General features: G+C 38.6%; 1 protein-coding gene across 4 annotated transcripts in view; it reads left to right on the top strand.

Moving 5' to 3' along the window:
• The window catches only part of SFMBT2 (Scm like with four mbt domains 2), a 254,257-nt gene that overhangs the window by 166,476 nt on the left and 61,322 nt on the right, over positions 1 to 26,459 (top strand). For all 4 annotated transcript variants that reach the window (XM_073619432.1, XM_073619433.1, XM_073619431.1 and 1 more), the window contains 6 exons: positions 3,178 to 3,266; positions 9,713 to 9,959; positions 13,299 to 13,396; positions 17,892 to 17,993; positions 20,541 to 20,688; positions 22,488 to 22,570. In XM_073619432.1, the coding sequence (XP_073475533.1) occupies positions 3,178 to 3,266; positions 9,713 to 9,959; positions 13,299 to 13,396; positions 17,892 to 17,993; positions 20,541 to 20,688; positions 22,488 to 22,570 (767 nt within the window). The remainder of the gene's footprint in view (positions 1 to 3,177; positions 3,267 to 9,712; positions 9,960 to 13,298; positions 13,397 to 17,891; positions 17,994 to 20,540; positions 20,689 to 22,487; positions 22,571 to 26,459) is intronic.

Here is a 26,459-nt window from a genome sequence, read left to right as displayed (position 1 = left end):
TCTCCATTGTATTTACAGAGAGAGCCAAGGTAGCTACCCACACTGGATGTCAAAAACATCTGCCTTTGTTCTTCCGCTTTACATGGGGGTTGATGGGATTCATAGTTTACAAAAGAATAACGATGTTTATGCTTTTATTTCAACTCACTGAAAGTGATGAGTTCATGGCATTTCTTGCAAAATCAACAGATTTTGCTGTACTTGCTGTAAATAATCTTAGCCTAAAAAATGAAAACCAATGCAGTCACCTCATCTAAGGACTTGTAAGCTTCAATATACATTGTATTTCCTTTTTGTTCCTGGGTTTAGTTTTAACTGTCATTTGTTTGGTGTCTGTGTCCTGTTATGACCCGTACACACTGTCGGATTTTCAGACGTAAAATGTTCGATGGGAGCTTTTTGTCGGAAATTCCGACCGTGTGTAGGCTCCATCGGACATTTTCCATTGGAATTTCCGTCACACAAAATTTGAGATCTGGATCTCTAATTTTCCGACAACAAAATTCGTTGTCGGAAATTCTGATCATGTGTACACAATTCTGACGCACAAAGTTCCACGCATGATCGGAATCAAGCAGAAGAGCCGCAATGGCTATTGAACTTCATTTTTCTTGGCTCATCGTACATGCTGTACGTCACCGCGTTCTTGACGTTCGCAATTTACGACCAACTTTGTGTGACCGTGTGTATGCAAGACAAGTTTGAGCCAACATCCGTCGGAAAAAATCCATGGATTTTGTTGTCGGAATGTGCGATCAATGTCCGATCATGTGTACGCGGCATTAGGGTGATTTCCCTTCTCTTCCTATCCCAGAAGCGCTGCAGAAGGTCTCTCCAAAGCAAGGGGCTATCTTCTCTTAGACAATTACCACCAGAACAAGTTGAAAGATTTCCCCTCACTTCCTGTTCCTGTGATGTCTATCCATTTGGATTTCCAGTTACTTTCTGCTTGTGTCACAGAACCACTTGGTTAGGGCGAATCTCCCCAGTGGGGACTCAGACAGCAATAAAAAATCTAACAAGGGTTTTAACCTGTACAGAGTTTATTCAAAACTAAAAAAAAAAATGTTTTAGCTTTACATACAAGAGCAAATGTAAAGAGCTAAGTAACTCATGGCAACCAATCATTATTCATTGTTATGTTATTTTACAACCTGGTCCGGTGCTTGCAGAGATGCAGGTTTTCCTGCTTGATAAATATATAACTGTGTGCAAAGAATAACTAAACACTTATGTTATAAGTTACCATCAGACACCAAACTACAATTTTGTTCTGCAATATACTTTAACAAATGAATTTCCAAGCCTGATATATTATTAGTTAGTTGGATTACATATTACATATTCTTTTCAATGAGTGTATGCTGATTAATTTTAATTAACTGTTTATTTAATCTGTTGTATACTTACACACACATAAAGATGTAGTGCAAAATTGATTGATTAATTAAAGTAGAACTATAGGCAAAACGTTTATTTATTTTTTTTCATTTTGCATAGAGTAAGGAAGGGCCATAACCCCTGTCAGGTTATTTTTTGCCATCTGTGTCCCATTGCGGAGGTTCCAAGTTCACTGCCAGTCCTATAGCCAAACAGGAAATGAGAGGAAATCCCTGCAAATAAATGGAATTCCTTAGGGATCCCCAAATCATCAGAACTAGTGTCCCCATTGGAAGATTTCCCCTCTATTACTTTTCTGGGGACAACCCAAAATTTGGGATTTTCTTTTACTTTCACTTTCAATGATAATGGTAAACAGGACAACTAGAGAGGGTGAATCTCCCTAATGGGGGCACAGGCAGAAATAAAAATCAAATAGGTGTTTTGATCCCTCTCCACTCTATCCGAAACTAAAAAAAAAAGTTTTGCCTTTAGTTATACTTTAATACATAAGCTAAGAAAATGTTTTCCCAGCGATTGTCACAAATAGAGAAATGAGCTTATCAAATAATAAGTCAGGAGGAAGCGTGCAAAGTTCAGTAACCATAACACCTAATCAGCAATAATTGTTTACTGTTCTAAGTGTTTTCAAACTAATAAAAGTTAAATTGTGGTTTCTGGGTTGCTGCACAGTGGCTATCATAGACACTGACTATCATAAAAGATACTGTAAGTATGCTACTCAGCACCTTGTCATTGTCATTCAGTATTTCCTGCATTTTCTGAATTTTCTGCATCCACATATTCAAATTGTAGAGAATTGCGGAGTATACCGCCTAAGAACATTTGATTTTGCCTCAATAACATAAAAACTGGTATAAAGGCAGTTTCAATGGAATGAACTGCTATGCAATTTTTTTTAGAAATACACCCCTAATGCTGGCCATACACTATACGAAAAATCGTCCGAACCCATTTTTGAAAAATGAACATTCGGCCATGAGAGCAAACGATGCCATCGTGCAATGACCGATAAATCGTTCAGTGGACATAAATTAATAATTTTTTTGTTTGTTTTTTTACATACACCTAGTGCAAACAGTTTGGTCGGTAAACAGATCGTTCGTTCGGCAGAAAATTTCCAAACTTGTCCTTTTTTCAGCTCAAAAACGTCCCAACGTTTATCGACTTTGTGCCCATTAACTGGCCAAAAAATGAACGAACTGTCTAAATAACCGAATTTCGGCCAATTTTTCGTATAGTGTATGGCCAGCATTAGTGTCACTAATTATTGCCTTTCCCTAATATATAAGACCAGCGTTTTCAATGGTACAATTGCAATGTAAAGAAGGATATTCTTGTCATACAAGTCTAAACTTAGATATTCTGATGTTAATGACTGCAACAATATGAACTATAAAGTGAAAATGTTTGCATTTAATATGAGCCACAGTAGTGCAGAGAAGAAAAATAACTTAATTGTCATTGGCCCTCCAAATATCCTTGTTCCAAACTTGAGGAGGATTAGCCAATCGTTCTGTGATTTCATAGTATGCTTAGGAAAATTATGTACTTCTAGCATCAATACATTTAGCCAATATTGTGTAAAAAAGAGATACTGTGCAGTTATTATTTATAATGTGATATTCCCAAGGATATGTACTAAATTCACTAACAATCAAGGGCATGTACCAGTGCAAACTTCATTACCCTATATCACTAATCCAAGTATGTAAAAATGTTATACTGTTAATATGATTGGTGTGGCGAAACTAAGCAAGATTTTTTTATCTCCAGGTATAAAGGAAAAATGCACTGATTGGGCTGAATACCTTATTCATGATTTGACTGGTTCCAGGACTGCACCAGCAAAACTTTTAGAGGGAGTATGTATCCTAATTTAAATTAAAGTGTCTTTTTTAATGATTATTCCAATTTTATGGAAATGTTATTTTTTTTAATAGTTTTTTTATTTGGCTCTATGCTTTTTCCTATATCACCAAAACTATATTATCAGTAGAGATGCGCATGATGGAAATATTTTCTTTATTTAGTTTCGGATTCATTCACTAGGTAAATCATTTTGCTTTGTCATATTTGTTATATTAGAATGATTAATTTTCAGAATTTGTTTTATATATTCGGATTCGGATTCGATATTTTTTGTTTTCCGGATCAATTCGTATTTTTCAAAGTTATTTTGATAGATTGGCTATATTCGTTTTATCGGTATTTCGGGAGATTACGTATGCACTCTGTGTTATCCCTGCTAGTCCAACCCACAAAGAAAAATGGGATCAGCTGATTGGACAGTATCAACTGGAGTCTCGTGCATCCAAAAGTAACAAATGGAATGGTATTATTTTCGGATTCATTCGTTATGCTGTGATTCAGCGATTCTGATGGATTCACCTCCATCCAACCCAAACACAATAAGTAGAAATCATCATCTTATTTCACTTTTATACCTTACTGTATTTATTGCAATATGTTTCCATTTGATATGTAGTACATTTTTTATATAAATAAAAAAATGTAACTGCTAAAAGAATCGGCTGATTATCCAAGAGTCAAAGACTACCGCACTGCTCTCATCCAAATAAAACGAATGAATCCGTATTAATACATATTCACTAATTATGTTATTAAGTTATAACTAACTAGTTATACTAGTTACTAGAACTAATTTCCTTATTCCTAACTGACTTTTTGGGCCGCACGCATACAAATTAAATGAATGGTCTCTCAAGTTCAACCAAAATACAAAATTAATCTTATTAGAATACTCAGGCTACACTCACTAGAGTAAAAAAAGAATGTTTCTGAATGAATTCAGACCATTTATTATTCTTTGTTCTGTTATTTCGGATGCTTTAAACATTAACACAAGGCCCAAACTATCGCATCATGTCATCTAAATGAAACATGTAAATACCAATGAATTTGTTGTTTTCATTATAATTTATTCTGATTTCTTTGAAATTTGTCACTATTGTGATTCGCAAGTTCAGATACATCACAATCTCCGAATCACACAAATTTTGTCCGAAAGCTACTGTAGCTGGGAAAGCACCTAATCAAGCATGATAGCAAGAAAGTTAAATAAAGAAAAAAGAGTTTAAAAAAATGTGAACGCACCCCCTGTCACCCCTGTACACACCCCAATGCAAATATGTAGTGTAGCGCACGCACCTGTATGTAAACATAAAATTGCACCACACATGTGAAGTATTGTTGTGACCATCAGAATGAGAGCAATAATTCTAAGACCATATTTCACGGTTAACTCTAAACTGCTAACCCTAATAGACTTTTAAAGCTTCACCTATGGAGAACCTTGGATACCATAGATTTATGCGATTTTATAGGCACAAGTCATTTTAAAGCTTCACATACTTGGTATGGATTTACTTGAAGCAACCGCATGTTTTATATTCTACCAAAAATTGGGTATACCATTTTGTTTGTTTTCACTTAAATTACTTTTTAGAGTATTTTTCCTGAGCAAGCATTTGATAAATAACTGCGCCAATATCTTGCAACATAAAAATTGCAGTGGACACTATTTTATTCTCCAAGGTCTCTGCTTTCAGAAAGTATAGAATTGTTTGGGGGTGTTTAAGTAATTTTTTGCAAAAAAAGGAAAATTTTAACACTTTAAAAATGACACAAAATTAAAAACATCGCCCTAGTAGACAAGTGGTTAAAAGATACGGGAACCATTTTTTATTGCTGCTGATATGTAGTAACTATGGAAAGTCAACTATAAATGGAAACTAAAGAGGGAAGTAGAGGACTGCCAGACCTGGAGACCTCTCATCTTAAAAACAGAAGTGACATAATGTGCAGTTCTGCTGTTGCTGGGAAAATGGTCAGACAATAACTCTTGTGTATCTACAAGCTTCTTGTAATAATAAGCAAGTATTACTGGCTTGCTGTGCAGGACGCTTAATATAGAATAAAAACTCATTCATTTATGTTAAGTGACACCCCTTATTGTTCAGCTTAATAAATAAAATATAGTTCATAATTCTTGCAAAAGGGTTTCTTACTATCAATTCATTTTACCTGAAGAAACGTGCTTTGAAAGCTTGCAAGACAATCTTTTTAGTTAGCCAATAAATGCTATCATCCTAAATCCTAACTTTAACTTTGGCTGATGGCTAACATGGTACAATACTCTACTACTGCTTGCAGAAGGAAGTAAAAGATCACTGAGAAATATCACATTTCATGTTTTTAGAATATAAGGAAATCCTTGGGCTAACATTTCTTTGATTCACACAGTTGATACCATAAATTACATTAAGTGACTCTTTTTAACACATAGTATGATACGCTTTTGAAAAATGAAAGAACAGAGGTGTTCATTAACTACAGGACAGTCAGTTGTCAGGGAAACCATCTTACAGTCTTTAAATGCCACAAAAAAAAATATGGCTTTCAGGTTTTGTCCATGAAATGTGTTAAAAGGGGTCATCGGAGTCCAGTGGAAAACCATTATTAAAATCTCCTCCTTTATGAGGCAAAAAAGACTTTTAGCGTATAACTGATGCATTTTCATTTCACCAACATTTGTGTACATTTTTTTTTTTAACAAAAGCAGGTATCTGTTATTAAACTGAGTATAAGAATTGCATATATTATTGATTTTGTTTTGTTGATTTGCACTATAAATGAAATGAGACAAATTAACGAAAAAATATTTATTTCAATATTGATTCTTTTCATAAGGCATTAGAAAAAGCAATATTAATATACACAGTGCGATAGTAATTGGATTTCAGTTTAGTGCTATCATATCAGTATAAGATGAAGTCTTAAGAAAAGAGTTCAAATCGGTAAAAGATGAAGTCTGTTTTCTGTATCAAGTATGGCCATTAGCATTCAATAGCTGTTGTTAACTGTATATTACACTTGTAGTTATCTGTATTGAAAGGGATAGACACTATGGGGGAGATTTACTGGAGCACTCAGAATCTGTTGCAGCTATACATGGTAGCCAATCAAATTCTAACTTCAGCTTGTTCAATTAAGCTTTGACAATAAAACCTGGAAGCTGATTGGTGTCACGCTTTCATGCACATCGATCCGGTGCCGGGTTTTGTCTCCTGTCCGAGTTTCTTGGGTTCCTGCCTATCCGCCTTGAACCTAGGTATTTTTGTCACTATTGCACCTTTGTTAGTGTTCGAGCAACTAATCTTTACGTCAAAGCCGGACCCCTCTGTTCCTGTGGTGTTTGTCGCTGTCTTAGTATTCCCATATTCTGTGTGTTGTTTGATCCTGTCTTTGTTCTCAGTGTTTTCCCTCTGACTGTGCAGTTATATTCCCTTTGGCTTCTGTCTGTGGATCCCTCCATTTCCTGTTGCTGTGTGTGTCTTTCTCAGCATTGTTTCTTGCTGTTGTTTGCCTGCAGACCTTTCCAGCTTTCTAAGTCTCTCTCTCTCTCTGCACCATGGCTCAGCATCCCCACTCTCTCCTGTGCTTTACACTTTCTTCCTGCATCCTCTCCCCTGGTGTCCCTTCCTAGCTAGTTGCAGAAGATCTCCTTGGTTCCATGTCTCCTGTGTGTAACCCGTGTCCTTCCAGTGTGCTATTTGGTTGCACTGTGCCTGCACGGATATGTTAGAGAGCCGCAACCTGGGGGCTGCCTTGCAGCGCAACATCCACTCCTCAGGTGGCTCTGGTGAAGACTGGGTAGCTCCTTAGATCCCGTGGTTCTGGCATACCTCCATTTGCATGTAGTTGCACTGCTCCCGCATCTGGGAGGACTGGTACCCGGGTACACCTGTTTAGTTATTCCTTTGGACCGTTAGATCTTACGTTTACAGTCACAGGTGGTCCTACCCTCTGATTGTGACAATTGGTTTCTGTGCAGAGCTGCTCCAGATTTTGCACTCTCCAGTTTTAGTAAATTACCCTCACTGCTCTTTAGGCTGGCCATAGATACCAAATGGGCATTATCCAGCCAGGCTATTTTCTTCAAAATGGTTGTAAATTTTAGATGTGAAATATGAAGCATATCCCTCTATAGTGTATACTTGTCTCAATCCAAAGCACTATGTGCCATTTTTTCTGCTGCCTCATTCCTCTGCTATCAGCATGAGTCACTTCTGATGAGTTTTCATGACTCCAAAAAAAAAATGATAACAGGGGAGGGACCTCCAGCTGATTGACAGCCTCAGCTCTGTTCCTGTGTGCTGTATGAAGGGGGGGTGTGTCCCTTCCCTCCAATCAGCTTTCAGAGCTTTTCTCACTGATGTAACTTCAGCTCTCTACCCCCTGCTTTTCAGAGCTGAGAGATTCTGTGTAAATTCTGCACTTTAAATGGATGTAGGGGAAAGACGGCAGAAGATAAAAAGGTACAACTTATGGAGGAGGATTTGTTTATTCTCTGTGATTCACCTAAGGCCAGTCACTTCACTGGGTATATGTAAGGGTTTGCAACCACTTTAAGGGAACAATTGATTGGACATTTTTGAAAAACTGTCCATTTGTTATTATTCCTCTAAAGATAAGCTGGTGCAAGTGGTGTCTTATCCCTGCTACCTTCTTTATAGGCATGAAAATCCTCAGGCAATCAGAGCATATATATGAATGGTTGAATTTAGCAAACAGACACTTTCTGAATGCTTACACAGCCACCTGACATCTATGGAAAGTTTTACTTACCCAAAGCCAGGATCACCGCTTTTATAGAACATTTTATTGTTTTGCTTGTTCTAAACGTACTTACTATATTGTGACAATGTTTAAATAAGCGTACTGTATTTCAACCAATTGTAGGAGAAAATGTGTTGTTGACAACAATAGGGAAAAATCACTTCTTTGCCTTCACTACCTATCAGCACAGGTCCAAGCCTGAGAGTAGATCTGTTTCTGCAATTGGAGTTGCCATACTATAGAACAGTGGTGGTCAAGTTAAAAATAATAAATGGCCGCAAGTGCAGCCCCGGACACTTACACAGGGCCACACATTAACAGCACATTTTTGTGCCTTAAAGTGCATAGCATTTAGTCAAGAAACCTGTTCAAAATGAATTGACTGTAATGCACCTCAATGTCCCAAAATTTTGGTTTTGCTTTTTTTTTTCTTTTTTTTTAAGGTGCTAATAACAAAAACCTTTCAGCATTGGTGTCAGTGACTGTAATAATGACCCCCAGCATTGGGTGTCATTGACCACTATAATAACCCACAGTATCTGTATCAGTGGCAGTGCTGTTATAGTATATATTATAGTATAAGTTCAGTTTTTGGAACATGCTACATGTTCCACCTATATACAGGCATACCCCACTTTTAAGTACACAATGGGGTTTATTTAATAGAGCTGGAAAGTGCAAAATCAGGCTCACTTCTGCATAGAAACCAATGAGCTTCCAGCTTTAGTAAATAAACCCCATTGTGTACTTAAAAGTGGGGTATGCCTGTATAGGGTGAAACATGTAACGTTGCAGCTCTTGCCGCCTCTCCCCCCATCCACTCCTTAGTGTGACAGTGGATGTGGAATTTTTGTCACAATTCGGCTGCATCATTCATTCACAGTTTCCAGTGAGTGAATGAACTACCTGCCACTGCGGCAGATGGCTTGTAGTTCTGAATGAACTGTGAGGGCGTTTATGAGCACCCTTGTAGTTCATTCTCAAGCCCTGCAACTTTGAAACTGACAGCCCATGTGGAGGTACGAGCTGAAAGCTGCAGGGCTTGTCTGCAGAAGACTGATCAGGGGTGCAATGCTTTCCAGGCTCCTGCGGAAAAAAATGATAAATGCACATTTTTTTTCTGCAAAAATATGTGCATTTATTATTTTTTCTAAAAAGGTGAACACTTTACTGTACTTTAACCCCCCCCATACTTTGTGCTCAGTAGCAGTGCTTTTTGTTAGTCAGCTGCAGTGTTTTTTTAACAACCCCTCATCGTTGGTAAGTTACGTTAACCCTCCCCTGGCATTGGCAGGCAGTGCAGTGATAAAGCTATACTGTACTACTTTTACTGTGGCTGGAGATTACGCTGCTTGACAGTATTTTATATTTCAGTGGCAGATGGACCAAGATTTTGAGAACATTTCCTGCTGCTATAGAGTGTGTTTAAATTTGTTCAGTATTCAATGGTCTTTGCAGGGAAGATAGGGGAGACATAAGGGGTCTAATAGACCCCTGATATCTCATTAAAAAGAATCTGTCATTACAGTGTTCTATAAGGGGCTATTGTTTGTAAATTATAAAAATCACAATAAACTTACAGTATCACAGAGAAATAACATTTTGCTTTGAAATATTTTATCTAGGTAATCTGACCTATTAATTACACCGTCTCTCTTAACTCCAACAGCCTCTTCGAGGAAAAACCCCAGTAGACCTCATTACAGTTGATTCACTGATAGAGCTTCAGGACTCCCAGAACCCCTTTCAGTACTGGATAGTCAGTGTGATAGAAAATGTGGGTGGAAGACTACGACTGCGCTATGTCGGATTGGAGGAGTCAGATGCCTGCGATCAATGGCTGTTTTACTTGGACTGTAGACTTCGACCAGTTGGCTGGTGCCAAGAAAACCAGTGCAGGATGGAACCACCTTTGGGTATGTTATGAAAAAATGCTCAGTCTTTCTTCTCAGTGGAGCACCAACCCTTTTGTCACTGCCACATAGTTTTTGCAACCGTTCACAAATACAATGGGACAGAGCTAGGTGAACTGCTACTTAAACACTATTTTTCATTAGTAGTCTATTTTACTGTCAGACACTCAAAAAAACGTAACCATCTGATCTCATCCAGCCTGCAGTTTGAGATCTGTGCAGTTATTGGACTGCTGCCACGGATTTAATATAAAATGTTTCATTTCAAATAACAGTTCATGTCCAACAGATTGTTGAAGCCCATGTCAACCAATTAAACATCTGCCTTTAGTAGTTACCTGCTAAGAGCAGCAGATTGTTGAAATGTGACTTCAGTGTGTTACTACAAATATATTTTTTCCCGTAGATTATTCATTTGTGGCTAAACAAGGATGATATTCCAAATCCTGCTGTATACCATACTTCACAACTGCTCTGACTTTGGACCTGTGTGCTGCAGCCCCTCTCAGTACCCCCAATACTTACCTGAGCCCCATCTCGATCTAGCGATGTTGCACATCTCCCTCCTGATTGGCTGAGACACACAGCAGGCATCATTGGCTCCCGCTGCTGTCAATCAAAGTCAGTGAGCCAATGAGGAAAGAGATGGGGCGGGGTCTGAATAGACACACAGTGATGCTGCATGTGAATGAATGCTGCATGTATGTGTGAGCCTGGTGTAATTGGATTAAGGTGATTTTACTGCTTGTTTGAATTATTAAAACTTAATTAAAAAGAAGACACGTCACATCTTTCCCTACAGCAATTCTCTGCAGCTGCCACCTGCGTTCCAGTGCAAAACTATTTTTTTCTGTGTGCCCATGCGAAGATCGGCGGTTTTCTAGTGCAGAAAAACGTCAGTCTCCACACGGGTCTGAATGAAAATGAAGGAGGCATGGATTTGGACCAAGAATTCTTTTTATCTATAAATTGTTCGCTGTATGTGTAAATGAGCATTGTTAACTAAACTTCAGATTTTATTGAAGTTTGTTAGAGCTGCTCCCTCGTGTGCCTTGTGCACGTGTCATCGTTAGAATCTCAATAAAAAGACACTCCTTAGTCTCTTATCAGATTTTTAATGACTGGGTTATTTAAGTTACTTCAGTTTAGTCATAATTCATTTCCTTCATGTGTCTGTTTTTAGAGTACTGCGTGTGCACACAATGTGGAGGTTGAAGCTTATGTTTATTAATATCAACTGTGCAATATAAATCATCCCCTTCATGTGCCTGAATAATAAAGGTCCTAGTTATGTCTCTCCTTGCCTTATTTTTTTGCCATTGCACTGTATTCCTTAGTTTCCTATGATCTATTTTAACTTTTTAACTTAAAAACGCAATTGCTTAACTATGACCACTGTCCAAAGCTGTGGATAAAGCTTGTGAAACAGGCTACAGAAAAAAAGGCATGTCATCCTATCAGCCAAAATATTTGAAACTCTGTCTAGCCAGTCTTATGGTAAATATGTCATTTACCAGCCCTTCCTTTTCTGAATGAACACAGTGAGTGATCAGTACCGATCGATCCTGTGTCCATTCATGACTGAAGCATAATAAACTGTGTTCACTATGCTTTAGTTTGTGAATGAACAGGAAGCCACTCAGCACAGAGCATTTCCCATTCATTCACTGTCCGGTGAAGCTGAGGCTGCAGAGAAAGTGACTGGGGAAGCTCTGGCCTCAGTCCCTTTCTCTGTCCCAAAAGTGAGACATCAGGGGTCTGTTTAGATTCCTGATATTTCACCAAAGCCCCGCAATGGGGCTTCTAAATAAAATTGTGTGTTTGAATCATATGTGTTTGAGCTTTGGGGTGTACACCTATGCTGTTAATCAAAATAACTTGGTCACTGACACATCCCAGCCTGCCAATTGGAAAATAAAAGAACATCTCCACACGCTGTTGAAGTCATCATACTTCTCAATTCTACTGTAAGCAAGCTTCAAGGATTATCGAGACAGCACTGTGCAACAGTAGTGCGTTATAAGGCAGGCCAAAATATTTATACCAAACAGTCTTGGGCAGTGGGGAAGGTCCATAAACATATAAATTATTTCTGATCCAAGCTTTAACTATATATGAGCAAACTTTCTTTAATGCCTGCAGATTCATTTACTGGTTTTAGATCAGGCTACATGCATATTAGCAGCCATCCAAGCTTCAGAGACCAGAAATTCTAAACAAATTGTATTTAGATCGCTGAATAACTATGACACTAAAACTATAGAAAATGTTTCTTTTTATAGGAATTCTTTTAAATATATGACAATCTGCTACTAATGAGAGAATGTAAAGGCATTGTACACTTTTAAATGTTTTTGTTGTTTTAAAAAGCTGCAGTGTAGTTGCATTCTATGTATCATTTGCCTTACCTTGTAATGATGGGCTGCAATTTGTAGCGTCATGGTTGATCAATTTCTTATGTCCATGTATTCATTCACCTAGCTTGTCCCTAATCATCAAAGAGACAAGGCAACTTCCTGTTTCGGTGCACACAGTGTCCAATCCATGCCTTTGCCATTTCCTCTGTGTTGCACAACAAATGTGGGGATATGATGAAAACATTTTTCTTCTAGTGTAGAGATCTCTGTTAATTGCTGTGTGTGTTTGTGTCAGATTTAATTACTATGTAGCTCTCACCTGCAGAGTAGGATATGTGGGATATGTAGTTTCTTCACAGGAAATCCCAGTTCTTAGACTATAGAGAGGGAGGTCTTGCATTAACCTGTGCAGTGTCATGCCATAAACCTCATCTTTGCACACAAACACAACAAATCTGACTATAGAATGAGAAGATTTACTTTACTATAGGCTGTGTATACAGGGTGACTAATGACACTATAAAATTACATGATCAATGCACATCTGAAAAACACAACGTGCAGGTAGGAAGATTTGTAATGCCTTTAAGGGATTTTTATAAGCTTGACCCACATTTAGCCCCAAACCTCTAACCTTCTAAAGCATAGCCCAACATTAGTTTTTATTTTATCTTGTTCCTGTAGTGAGAAAAAAAAATTATTACATCCAGTGACATCATCACCAGGTTTGTAAAATTCTAGCAGGGTCAGCTTTTGAGAGGAAGAATCGACAATGACTCAATGTTTCTAAAATTAACATTTTTACGAACACATTATATTCCAGAAACAATACATTTTATTTTTGTAAAACAAAACAAAACAAAACAAAAATATATATATATTTAAAGCTATATAAAATTTAAAAGAAATTGTAAGTTTTCTTAAATTGTAAAATTATTGTGTGTGCATGGTATGATCGATTAATTGAATACATCTTATATTTTAGACATTTGTCCGCTGAAGACTATAACTGAATGGAAATGTGCTCTAGAGAATTCCCTGATAAATGCTGCAAGTTGTCCTTTACCTGTTGAAGTTTTTAAGGTAAGAGACTAAGAGCTTCCACTTCACCATAAACTGGTTATCCTGTACCCTGTGCACTACTTTACAGAAGACATGGTACCCAGACTCCAAACAGGTGTATGCGAGCTGCGTAAATGAAGATATTAGGTTAGAGTGTATGTAAACCCACAATGTATGTTTGGCATCATGCCTCACTATATACAAATTTCTTAAATGAATTGTTTATGTGAACCTGTTGCAAAGTTCTTTAACTTGAGATCCTGCCAGTAACAGCACTTCCTGTTGCAGGCTGGCAAGCCTAAACTACTGCCTATACTTAGCAGCAGGGTTGTCAGCCTGCTATGAGTGTTCCTTCAGTTGGTCATTGGGCTGCCTGTTTAAAAGACCTAAAAAGGCAGCTCAGTAGCCAAACGAAGAAGTGCACAGAGCAGACTGACTATGCTACTTCTAGGGGTTGATTTACTAAACACAAATAGACTACTAACTGTGCAAGAGAAGTTCCACCGTGCATGGGAATGTCACAGACCTTACTGAATGAGGGGAAGCTTTGCTGATGTCCATTAGGGATGGGCCGAACACCATCCTGTTCGGGAGTTCTGCTGTAATGTTTTAACCCGAACACCAAACCCCATTGAGGTCTATGGGAGCCAAACAGGAGAAATCAAAAGTGCCCATTTTGAAGACATATATGCAAGTAATTGGCCGTAAAAGGGGTATGGGGGGGTCTGGGTACGGCCCTAGGGGACATGTATTGATAAAACATTTTTTTTTAAAAACAATAGTTTTTTCAGGTGCAATGATTTTAATGATGCCTAAAGTGCAACAATAAAACTGGAAAATTCCTTTAAATATAGTGCCTGGGGGTCCCCTTAATATGCCTGCAAAGTGGCGCATCTGTAGCATGCAAAAAACATGCTACAGCAAAAATGAAATTTCTAAAGAAAAAAAAACGAGTCAAATCCCATTTAAAATTACTCACGGTTACAATTTCCACCACCTGGCTATTAAAAAAATAAAGAAAAAAATGGCTTGGGGTCCCCCCCCAGTCCATACCAGGCCCTTTGTGTTCCTGTTACCGGCGGTTAACGGAAAGCTCCCAATCACTTCTTGCGATCGGGAGCTTTCCGATCATGTGAGCACCATGACAGCCAATCACAGTAGTCACATGATCATAAACCTCGCCCCACCTCCCGGTATCTTAAACCCCTTAAAGGACTGGGAGGTGTTGGCTCCAAGGGGTTAACCACATTCACTAAACTGTGGGGAAATTCCCTTGCACAATACAACTTTCCATTGCAAAGTGAACAGCCTATTAGTGTTTAGTAAATTAACCCCAGTGGCCTATAGTTGTCAGCCTGTGCAGGAAGTGTGATTAATGGCAGAATCCCCAGGAAAGAAACTCTGCAACAATTCACAAAAAAGGATTTTCTTAAAAAAACTGAATGCAGTGAGACATGATGCCAAACATGCTTAAAAATAGGCCTGGGGTTTCCCCCTTAAATTAGATTAAAATAAACTGTGTTTTTTTGGTCTGTGAAGAAAGTAGTGATGTGCTTGTGTTTACAGAATATCTCTTGTATGTACAGTATATCTATTGTATGTATGTATATGGCTTCTTTTGGCCTACCTTTCTATAGCCTTAAATGTCACAAAAATTAATGCAGGTATGAAGTGCACATACCTAAAAATACCTAAACATATCTTCATCTTCCCCTAAACCATCCTGTCAAAGTCAAATGCCAGGCCATTCTGACAGGCACAGTTCTGAGACTCCCGGATAATACCAAAACTTGCTTAAATCTTCCTGCTTCCTGCACGTGCCTATTGGCCAATGAGGCTTGATATAATAATGATAGACCAATACTTATATGTGGGTGGCATGGTTTAGCAGAAAGTTCAGACACTACTTGAGAATGTCTTGTCTCTGTGACTTTTGAAACCCACCGGTACTCAGCAGTAATAGGAGGGCTTGGGAGACTATTTTTGCACAGGCACATGCAGGTGCCTGTGCTTTATACCTAAAGAAGAGTAATTTACAGTTGTTGTAAACCTCTGAAATGAAAAATGAACAGAGCATATGCCTTTATAGTGCGTACTAGCCTCAATCCAAAGCACCAAGTGTGGTTTCTGTCTCTTCTCTCTTCCCTCTGCTATCTGCATTACTCACTTCTGACAGGTTATCTGGACACCACAGAATCTCAGTAGATTGCCCCACCCCCCTCCAGCACACAGAAGGTGATTGACAGCTCTTGCTGTGCATGTTTCCTTATAAGACTGTGTACAGGGAGGTGTGCCATTTCCCTCCACTCAGGTCTCAGATTACACTCAGCTCTCCTCTCAATGCAGTGCAGTGTGTGACATCGGTTCTCCAGCTCCTGCTGCTGGAGCTAAAAAATAGCCTTTGATCTTTGTGTTGCAGAAGGCTGTAGAGAAGACAGGACTGCAGATAAACAGGTACAACTTATGTAGAAGGATTTGTTTCATCTATGTATCACCTGAGGCTGGCCACTTCATTGGGTATATGTAAGGCTGTTTACAGCCACTTTAAATTAGTTTCTATAATGGTTGTACTTTCTGTGTAGCATAGAAGAAGTAGGACAAATTCATGTCTAATGTTAACCTATTACTAGTGGTAATCACATGAGAAGGTGAAAGCATGAAAAGGTAAAATCATGAGAAGGATGCATTTATCAATGGCTGCTTTAACATGGTAAACACTTTTCATCCGTGTGTAGGAGAATGGAAGAACCAAGAAACCAGGAGAGAGCCTGGTCTCATGGTGCCCAAGAAAGTTCCCGCTGATGAGATTCTCACCCCCCCCACAGGGTTGGAATAGACCCATAACCTGTGCATGTTCATGATCAGTTTAAAAATCAATCAACCATATACATTTAATTCCTATAAAGTATAAGATATGCAAAAATAATTGCCTACAGAATGAAAAAGTAATAGTATAAATTATCACTCATACAGATTTTGTTTATTTTCTCTTATTACCCTCTTGAAAATACTGCCATTTACATTTTGCGACTTTCTTTACAACTAGTTTGAATTTACTTTTAGTCTGCTCTGCATTAGCATTAAATGGCAGTTAAGTAAGCTAACAGAACACTTGTGGTTTTACATTTTACCTTCATGTCTCTTTTTTCTGCTCTGCTGATGTCTGTGTTTAACAGTGAATATGGGAGTCATTAGATGGATATATGGTTTTCTCAGGTTCTGAAATGAGTATTTTTTCACAGAAGTGATGTGGATTATAAGAAAATACCAGTAAACACATTGACCTCATAATTCTCTGCATAGTAAAAAAGAATCTAGCACAGGAATGCAATTACATAGAGTGACAGCTGACTTGTTCTGCAGGGCAGGCTCTAAGCTGGACAATAGAGATGAGCTAACGTCTTAAAGTGTTCTGCTCCGTAAGTTGCTCTTTGATCAGCTTCCTGCTACAAATCTTCCTTTTTTTGATTGGAACTAATTTGGAAATGTGTCCAGATGAAAAATATTAGTTGTAGGAACTGAACTACTATTTTTGTTTTATTTTTATTTTTTAAGGTGTTAAACTAGGAGCACTGAGTAAAAGCAAACATTTGCATTTTTTTTTTCACTTTTTGCCTGTGAGTAACTGATGGTGGAGGAAAACATATTAAAAATGCTATTCTAAACATGGATTAAACAGCATTTCTGTGAACTGCATTCTATCTGACCAGTGTTATTGGTGACTGCTTGAAATGATGCTATAGATGACACCAGTAATGTTGAACTGTAGAGCCAAATTATTCTGAAAGCTTCATGTCACAAAGTCAATGCCAACATTTTTGGCCACTGCAGCGATTCTTTTTCAAGGCAACAATAACCAAATCAAAGTACACATGCAGATTATCATACTACTTACCAAACTATCTATATCTGATACCACATTTGCATTGTTGGAATCCTGAGCTCCTGTGTTGGTAGCATCTCTTTATTCTTGATGTCCCCACAAGGCCCTTGACACATGAGTTTATGGATTGAGGGGAATGGATGGAATGAAGGGTTAACACCAAAATCTTAAAACTAAGGGTTTGGGATGTGCAGATCATGTGGACTTTAAAGGGTCCCTTGATCCTCCACTTAAAGTGCTTTTAATTATAAATTTAACACTGAAATAACACTATGGGATGGATTTACTAAAGGAAAATAGACTATTCACTATGCACACACAGTTGCATTCTGCAAGGGAATTATCCCTAGAGCTTATTGAATAAGGTGAAACTCTGCTGACTTCCATCATCCAATCATGTGCATGTATAAATGCTATTTATTATTTTCCTTGCACTTGATTGGATGTGCTTTGCAAAGCGAAGCTTCACCGCGTTCACTAAGCTCTGGGGAAAATTCCCTTGCAGACTGCAACTTCACTTGCAAAGTGAAGAGTGTATTTGCCTTTAGTAAACCCTATGTTTGTGACAATCATGAAAGCTTTTTCTTGTTTATGAAGATAATTAAAATTTGTGGAATTTATATTTTTATTAAGGATCATGCTGACCTACGGAGCCATTCCTTTACTACTGGGATGAAAGTAGAGGCAGTGGACCCAACTGAGCCTTGTCATATTCGTCCTGCAACTGTGACCAAGGTAAGTGTGGCTGACATCAGTGTATATAAATGGCATGCTCTTCATTGAAGCTGCAAAAACCTATCTGCATATTTTGAAATTTATAAAAGAACCATCTGATTTACATTTATGTTTAACATAAAAAGTAAAAGGCATCCATTTTACCACTTTATTTAAAAAACGCGGTGTTCATCTAAAAAAAGGTCTTGAATCTCAAAGCCATTCAGATTTTTTGAAAACACCCCATGGAGGAGGCGTAGGAAGCAATAGGCCAGTCACTGATATTTGCCAAACAATATGGTATGTGCATATTATTGCTCCCGGCATTTTTAGGGGTCCTGTGAGCTTGTAAGCCTAATGAAAGTTGTGTCATAAATGCAAAACTATATATGATGGGACCTTAAATACCCCTCCAATGAACAAATAAAAATGCCAAAATAGATAAAGATAATAAACAAATCTTTATTTCATCCAATTAATATCTAGATAAAAGCATACATCATTTGTACATGGGCATCAATACTACCACTTGACTTCCACTAATTAAAGTAAAGGATGTATGGCATGGTAGTCCTCAGAGATTATATTATGTGGATTGTATGTGACATATGTATTCTCATCTCTAGAGCTACTCCAGTATCCAATTGTACTTATACATGAGATTTGAGGTCCTGAGGAAGCAGATTTTTCAGCAAAACGCATCAACCTACATAATATGATCCATGTCTTTATGGACCTTGCTTTGTGCACTGGTGCACAGTCATGTTGTAACAGGAAGGGGCCATCTCCAAACTGTTCTCACAAAGTTGGGAGCGTGAAATTATCCAAAATGTCTTGGTATGCTGACACCTTAGGAATTCCCTTCACTGGAACTAAGGGGCCAAACTCTAAAAAACAATCCCACACCATAATTCCCCCTCTCCACCAAATGATTTGGGCCTGTGCTCAAAGCAAGGTCCATAAAGACATGCATTAGTGAGTTTGGGGTGGAGGAACTTGACTGGCCTGCAGAGAGTCCTGACCTCAACCCAATAGAACACCTTTGGGATGAATTAGTGCCTGACCTCACAAATACGCTTCTGGAAGAATGATCAAACATTCCCAAAGATACACTCCTAAACCTTGTGGACAGCCTTCCCAGAAAAGTTGAATCTGTTATAGCTGCAAAGAATGGTCCAAATCAATATTGAACCCTACAGAGTAAGAATGGGGTGACATTAAAGTTCATGTGTGTGTAAAGGCAGGTGTCCCAATACTTTTGACAATATAGTGTATTTTTGCATTTATAATTCAGTTCAGGGATGAGACCCTCCAATGGTATTGTTATTAATAAAGCACCATTCCCACACACATAAATATCTAATGAAAGTTGTGCCAGCACTTCATTTAGAATGTTATTTTATCAATCATTTAACATGGAGTAGTTACTTTAAGGAGTTCAACTATAATGGCCAAGTGCAAATCTAATCTAATTTCTGTACTTTTTAGGTTGCGCTGTGCTTGTAGAATTTCAGCAAATTATCTTTACAAAGGAATATGTCAGTGTTTTAGTATTGAGAAGCTTTAGTGCCCTGTGGCTTCACTGTATTTTTAAGCAACAGTGTATTATGCGTTGCATGGTGATCTTTCAGAATAGCTTTGCTACTGGACAGTAGCTGAAGCTAATGAGAAGTACTGTGTCTAGAAGATAAGCTCACTGGACACCATCAGAGAAAGCTGAAATGTTTGTATGTATTTCAGCCCATTTTTTTTTCACTTCAGAACAGTGCAGATTATGGCCTACAACGGAAAAGGAGATGGTCTGAAACATATACAACCACTCCAGCTTTCTCTGATGGTGTCAAGTGAGTGGTTGTATCCAAAAGAGGTCTGTAGGTAGTGCAGATTATAGTCTTTTATTTTTGGCATATTTCAGAATTACTACAAAATTAAGGTCTACCTTATTTGCTGCTCACAACTGCATGTAGTCATGAGACAGATGACCAAGGGAGAGATAAAGTTGATTTACTAAAGGCAAATAGATTGTGTAGTGTGGAAGTGCAGTTGCACTCATTTTCCCAGTGAATGCAGTGAAGCTTAACTTACCCAATCAGGTGCAAGGAGATTAAAAAAACAAACAAAAAAACAGTCTATTTGCCTTTAATAAATCAACCCCATAGTATCACAAGTCAAAATGTGATCTCTCCAACCTTCCACACAACTGCCAAAAAGCATCAAGAGCCAGACAACGCACAGGGCATCCAGGCAGAGATCATATGTGCTGCTTGGAACGTCATCTGTATCTCCCTTAGGTTCTTTATAAATGATACAGACCCAACATTTTTTCACTATACCGAGAAACAACGGTGGATTTTTGCATGTTTATTGCTCAAAATATCTACAGGGTGTTGCACTTCCCATAGAATAAACTCATCTTTTAAAAAAAAAAATATGATGAAACTTTTAAACAATGTTACACGTTGTAGGACATTTTGTGATGTTTTATAATCATGTCTGTTTTAAGTGTAAGTACCTTGCGTCTGCACAGTATAGAATGTTCATTAATTGGCTGTACAATCTGAATTTTAGGTTTTTAACAACCTTTATTTCCAAGTGACTATTGATGATTTGAGACCAGAAGCAAAAAACGTGTCAATGCTTTGCCATGCTGATTCACTGGGACTTTTGCCTGTACAATGGTGCCTTATAAATGGAGTAAATCTCACTCCTCCTAAAGGTATGTAGTGCCATTCTGTTCTGTTAGCCTGGACTCCACACATTGTCATAAGTGCTTTACTTTGAGCAATAACATATAGAAATATATTTATAAGTGTAATTTGATTAACTTTATGCCTGAATATTATGGAAATTCAATAATGACTAATCATCTTTAATTATATGTATAACAATTATTTGTATGGTCACATATAACATTAATTAAACAATGATATATGGTATTTTCCACATATAGTATTCAGTAGTGCAGACTTTTTGGACCTGAAAAACAGAAACCAAAATCAGTTTTTGAGGTTAAAAATGATTTGTTGGTCTCTCAAACCCACTGATGCCACAACTTTTTCAGTATCACAAAATGATGTAAGCACAAGTTCAGAGAAATGGAATCCCACTCAAGAAACCAAAGAGATAAATGGAAGTGACAAATTTAGAGCAGCTACCTTAACTTTGATTAATTATATACTTTGGATTGAAAAAGCTCTCAAGAGCACTCACAATGATTTGTAGTCTCAAGATGTGATTGCATATACTGTGCTGCCATGGATTCCTAACTAGCACAGCATAATCGTGATAATTTCATGAAAATTATCATTGCATTAACAGAAAAAATCATGGAAAAAGTACAGTTGGGGCTCCACAAATAAAGGAGGATTAGCATCTGTGTACATCACTCTCTTTGTGATTTTAAAATTACAAAAGTAAATAAAGATTTGTGAATATCCTAAAGCTAATGTTACACCCAAAAAACAGGGTCCACTTTTTGAATGTGCCCCCCCCCCCACACCTCACAGATTTGACATCTATGATTAATAGTTGGTGCTGCAGTGGAAATCTCTTGGCTCTGTGAGCTACATGCAAACGAATATGAATCCAATGCGGACTCCCTTGCAATTTGTTAATATGACTACTTGCAGCAGTAGGTATGAGTTTATCCTGTATACATAAGTAATTACTTGTGCCCAGAAAGCCAAGACTGAGGAACTTGACCAGAAATGATGCAAACCTGATGGCTGGTTAGTGTTGAGCATAGGGCAGATGACGGCCTGCTGAATTTTTTTTTGTCAAAAGGAAAGGGAAGAAGGCTCTATGGATTAGCTGGAATTGTAACTCACTCCAGGATACGTTGACCACTAGTCTCTGGATTTTATTATACCCCTCTAGGACATTGTCCCCTAGATCTTCTGCAGGAAGCTCTTTGCTTCGAAATTGTACAGATGCGCAGTACAGTGTATTTTTCAAACAAAGTTGGTATTTATTGGAGGAGGGAACTACATCAGTAGGAAGACTAAACTGATAAAAATTGAAATAATATAAGGTGGGTGGCAGAAGCATATCAAAGTATTCCAACCTTTAAAGAGTAAAAGCTTATGGTAATTTCACAGCATTGAAGGTATATAAATATATACACAAAGCAAACCCAAAAGTCACTACATGCTCAGAGACAACAACTTAGCACACAAAACACATCAAATGTTTTGTCTGTGGCATGCCATTGTTTATATTATTATATTTTCTTTTTTAAAGAGGAGTCTGCAGGAGGGAAGGACCTTAGGAAATGAAGGTATAATAGTTTAGGGCAGTTCAAGATTGCTTGACTGTGCATGTGCAGCCTAGTGAAAAGAAAATATTGTTTTTTTCTTATACGTTTGCTGCATTGTTTTATTGAAATCAATAGAATGAAAAACTTCAAAAATGTACAAAAGTGCAAAGAAAGGTAATGTTAGGGCATAGTGGTTATTGCATTAGTGACATTTTCATTTCAGATATGTGAACAGACCCTTTAATCTTTTCTGTTTGTAGGGTATCCAGAGCAGGATTTTGACTGGGCAGATTACCAAAAGCAGTGTGGAGCAGAGGCAGCACCTAACACATCTTTCAGAAATGTAAGTTGCCAACTATTTGGTCTAACTGTTTGACTTCTGTCATATACAGGCCCATTCAGAACAACATATGAAGAGAGAGATTATTTTCTAAGGGTCACTGCACTTAACATTCATTACCTTATTTAGAAAACCAATGCAGCTTTCGTGCCTATGACAAACAAGTCAGATTTTGCCACTTTCACCTCCTTAACATATCTAAATTACGCCCCTACCTAATGAATGACACCACTAGGATATTTAAAAATTGCATTCACGATTAGAATTTTGTTCATTCGGATAAGGAATGAGAAAAATTTTGAGAATTAAAAATTTGCATCCCATCTTAAGTCATTCATGGATGTTGCTGCTAGACTCATCTACTTTACCAACAGCTCAATATCAACTACCCCTCTAGGCCAATCATTCCAGTGGCTTCTGCTCATTCAACAAATAAAATCCACAATACTAATAACAATATGCATAGCTATCCACAACAATGCCCAAGCTACTTCACCAAACTCATCTCAAAATACTGCCCAAACCATGTTCTTCGCTACTTCCAAGACTTCCTGCTCTCTAGCTCCCTCATCCCCTTCTCCCATGCTTACCTCAAGGAACTCCTCTCTCCCATCCTCTGAAATACCATACACCATAAGCTGTATGGCTCTCTCTGACGCTGTCCACCATTAGGCGATCCTGGTAGACTCATGTCTTCATGGTAGCCTACCTGAACTTTTACCTTCTCCATCAACTCATCCCCCACAGCTACCTACTACAATTTGTATCACTTGCCCCTCTCTTTTAGATTGTATACTTTCAGGAGCAAAACACTCCTAACTCCTTTTGTCTTTGGTTGTGTCCTTATAATAATTGTTTAATCGTTTGACTTTAGTAAGTGATTTTTGCTTGTTTGGAATATGTTACTGCAATTTGCACCTTGTTCTGTTTATTGAATATGCCGGATTGTTCAATGTTCTTTAAGGAAACCTGTCATGAAAGAAAAACTCTACCATTGCTGAAATCTTTTACCAAGTTGCTTGACTGTTATGCTGACCTTTTGTTTCAGTAATTTGAGCCACTGATGACAAACAAGTATGACGATAATGTCTTCACACTCTCTTTGTGTATATTGATGTATATATATGTTTCAGGTCAATGCCAGTGGACAGTCAGGCAACTAGCATTTTTTAGACAGAGGTCAGCAATAGCAGCACCCTTATTCATTTCATTACATTTTTATTTTAAACACAGACGAGACTGATCCCTTTAGGACTTCAGAAGGGTGTATCCCCTCTTGGATATCTCCTAAGGCTGGCCATACACGGTTCGGATCTCAGCTGGTTCAGCAGGAACTGGCCGAGATTCGAACAGTTAATGGGCGGGCTGAATGTACCAAGTTGATCGATCGATAAACTTGGGTACAACCAGCCTGCCGGATTCTCTTGCAGTTATCGCTAGCAGCTGCTATAGCCATTTGAGATAATCACTGTCTTCTCCCGTCGGGGACATCTTCCCCCACCTGCCCCCACTGGGAGCAGACAATATCTCGGCAGTAGGGATTCCCCTATCAGCACTGTCTGTGTTGATAGGGGAATTGTGTGAATTTCTTTCCTGCAACCTGTGGTTGCAGGAAATAATTTGCACCGTGTATGGCCTGTCTAACTCTCTTCCAAGTACAATTTCATTTTCAGCAGCCTGTTGGCTAAAAGGCGATAGGAATAATTTTTTTGTATGGTATAGGTCACAAAATGTCATGAATGATATTCTGATAAGCTTGTTTTTGCATGAACCTTACATTTTTTCTTTTTAATACAAACAAATGAAATGTCTTTAGTGTGTGTGTAATAGTAAAAATTTTTTATTAATTCTGAAACATAATCTTGTTAAAATACATGAAAGAGCAATGATTTGATATCCACCCTTTTAAAAGGCAATTGTTATATGATTTATGTAATTACTTGGGTGTTGTTTTGGATTATATGTGTAGTGACATTCTAAAGAATGACGTAATTGCTAACATCTAAAACAAAACTGTTCCAAATTTAAAGTAAAGTTCTTTAGGCTTTATTTTACACAGCCTCTCTTAAATGATCCTCGCCAGCATCGGGATTGCTAACAGACCACTTACCTTTTCAGGGAGTCTCCCTTCCTAGCTTGACCAGTGAGAGGTCACTCCTTTTCTTCTTCTTCGCTAGCAAGTGAATGGTAGTCATGAGAGAAATAGGCTAGAACAGCATACCGTATATACTCGAGTATAGGTCGATCAGAATATAAGCCGAGGCCCCTAATTTACCACAAAAAAACGGGAAAACTTATTGACCCGAGTATAAGCCGAGGATGAGAAATGCAGCAGCTACTGTAAGTGGAAAAGAGGGTCAACAATGCCCATCTGCAGCTGCATGCCTCCCTGTGTCCTGTGCATACCTTACTGTGTCCTGTGCATGCCTCCCTGTGTCCTCTGTATGCCTCCCTGTGTCCTGTGCAGCCTACCTGTGCCAATCTGCATCCTCTCTGTGTCCTGTGCATGCCTCCGTGTGGCGATCTGCAACCTCTGTGTGCCGATCTGCAGCCACCATCAGCGTGTCATAAAAACATACAACGGCCGTTCAAGTGTTCAAAAGCTGCGCCTCCTCCTCGTCTGTGATAGGCAGAACACTCAATTTCCCAGCAGTCAGTGTTCAGCCTATCATGGACATCCGCTCATCCTCATACCACGGATGAGGATGAGAGGTTGTCCGCGATAGGCTGTTTTTTTTTTTTTTTACTTAACTGTCTGTAGACCTGTCCACATTACAATGCTTTATTATCTCCCTTGTCTTACCCAAAATTATGGCCCGTTTAACTTTAGTGCCCTCTTGCTAGTCTGTTTTTGAATTAGGAATTTTGCCCTGTTAACCAGCCAAGCTTTATTACCTCCTGAGTGATAATTGAAATCCACCCACACCCCACCCCTATCAGTATAAGTATAAGCTTCTCTTGGGGGAAGCATTTGCAGGGGGTACACATTTGCAGCTTGACTCTTGTTCAAAGTGGCGATTTCTATAAGTGGAATGCACTTCTGACTCTGCACTTCAGCGAATGCACAAAGCGAAGGGAAACAAGATAAACACTTTGAAAACCACCACACAGACATCAGGTGACCTTGTTTACTCCTTTAGCTCTTTCTCCATGTAACATGCATTCTCTACCACTCCTTTTGACAACTCTGTCCTCTATCCTAAAATTATCTCTCCTTCACCCCTCCACTAAAAATCTCCAAGACCCTGGGGCATGTCCCTTCATATAAATCCCACTCCCATATTATCTCCCTTACCCTATTGCTTCTCCTAACCTCTGGAGATATATCCCCAAACCTGGGCCTCCATCATTTAACTGTACCCCATGCACCCATCACCCTGCACCCTCTGGCAGCAGCCGCAATCAACAAAATTTAGTTCCCATTTCTATTCTTCCCAAGACCAGACTCCCTTTCTCTTGTGCCCTTTGGAACTCCCGCTCTGTCTGCAACAAACTCACCTCTCTCCATGACCTCTTTATCGCCAACTCATTTAACCTACTCTCCATTACCGAAACCTGGCTCCACGAATCCGACACTGCGTCTTCTGCTGCCCTATCCCATGGTGGTCTTCTCTGAAATCACTCCCCCAGATCCAGTGGACGTAAGGGAGGAGGTGTCGGAATCCTCCTAGCCCCACATAGCACCTTTCAGGTACTTCAGCCACCTCCCTCTCTGTCACTCTCCTCTTTCGAAGCACACTGTATTCGTCTTTTCACTCCAATCTCTCTAGCCATGATCTACAGGCCCCCTGGACCAGTATCAACCTTTCTTGATGACTTCTCTGCCTGGCTACCCTACTTTCTTTCTTCTGAAATCCCCACAATCATTCTCGGGGACTTCAACATCCCTATT

The sequence above is a fragment of the Aquarana catesbeiana genome, linkage group LG03 (assembly GCF_042186555.1).
Source record: "Aquarana catesbeiana isolate 2022-GZ linkage group LG03, ASM4218655v1, whole genome shotgun sequence".
In the NCBI taxonomy this organism is placed as follows: domain Eukaryota; kingdom Metazoa; phylum Chordata; class Amphibia; order Anura; family Ranidae; genus Aquarana; species Aquarana catesbeiana.
This window is presented reverse-complemented; position numbering and strand designations above follow the sequence as displayed.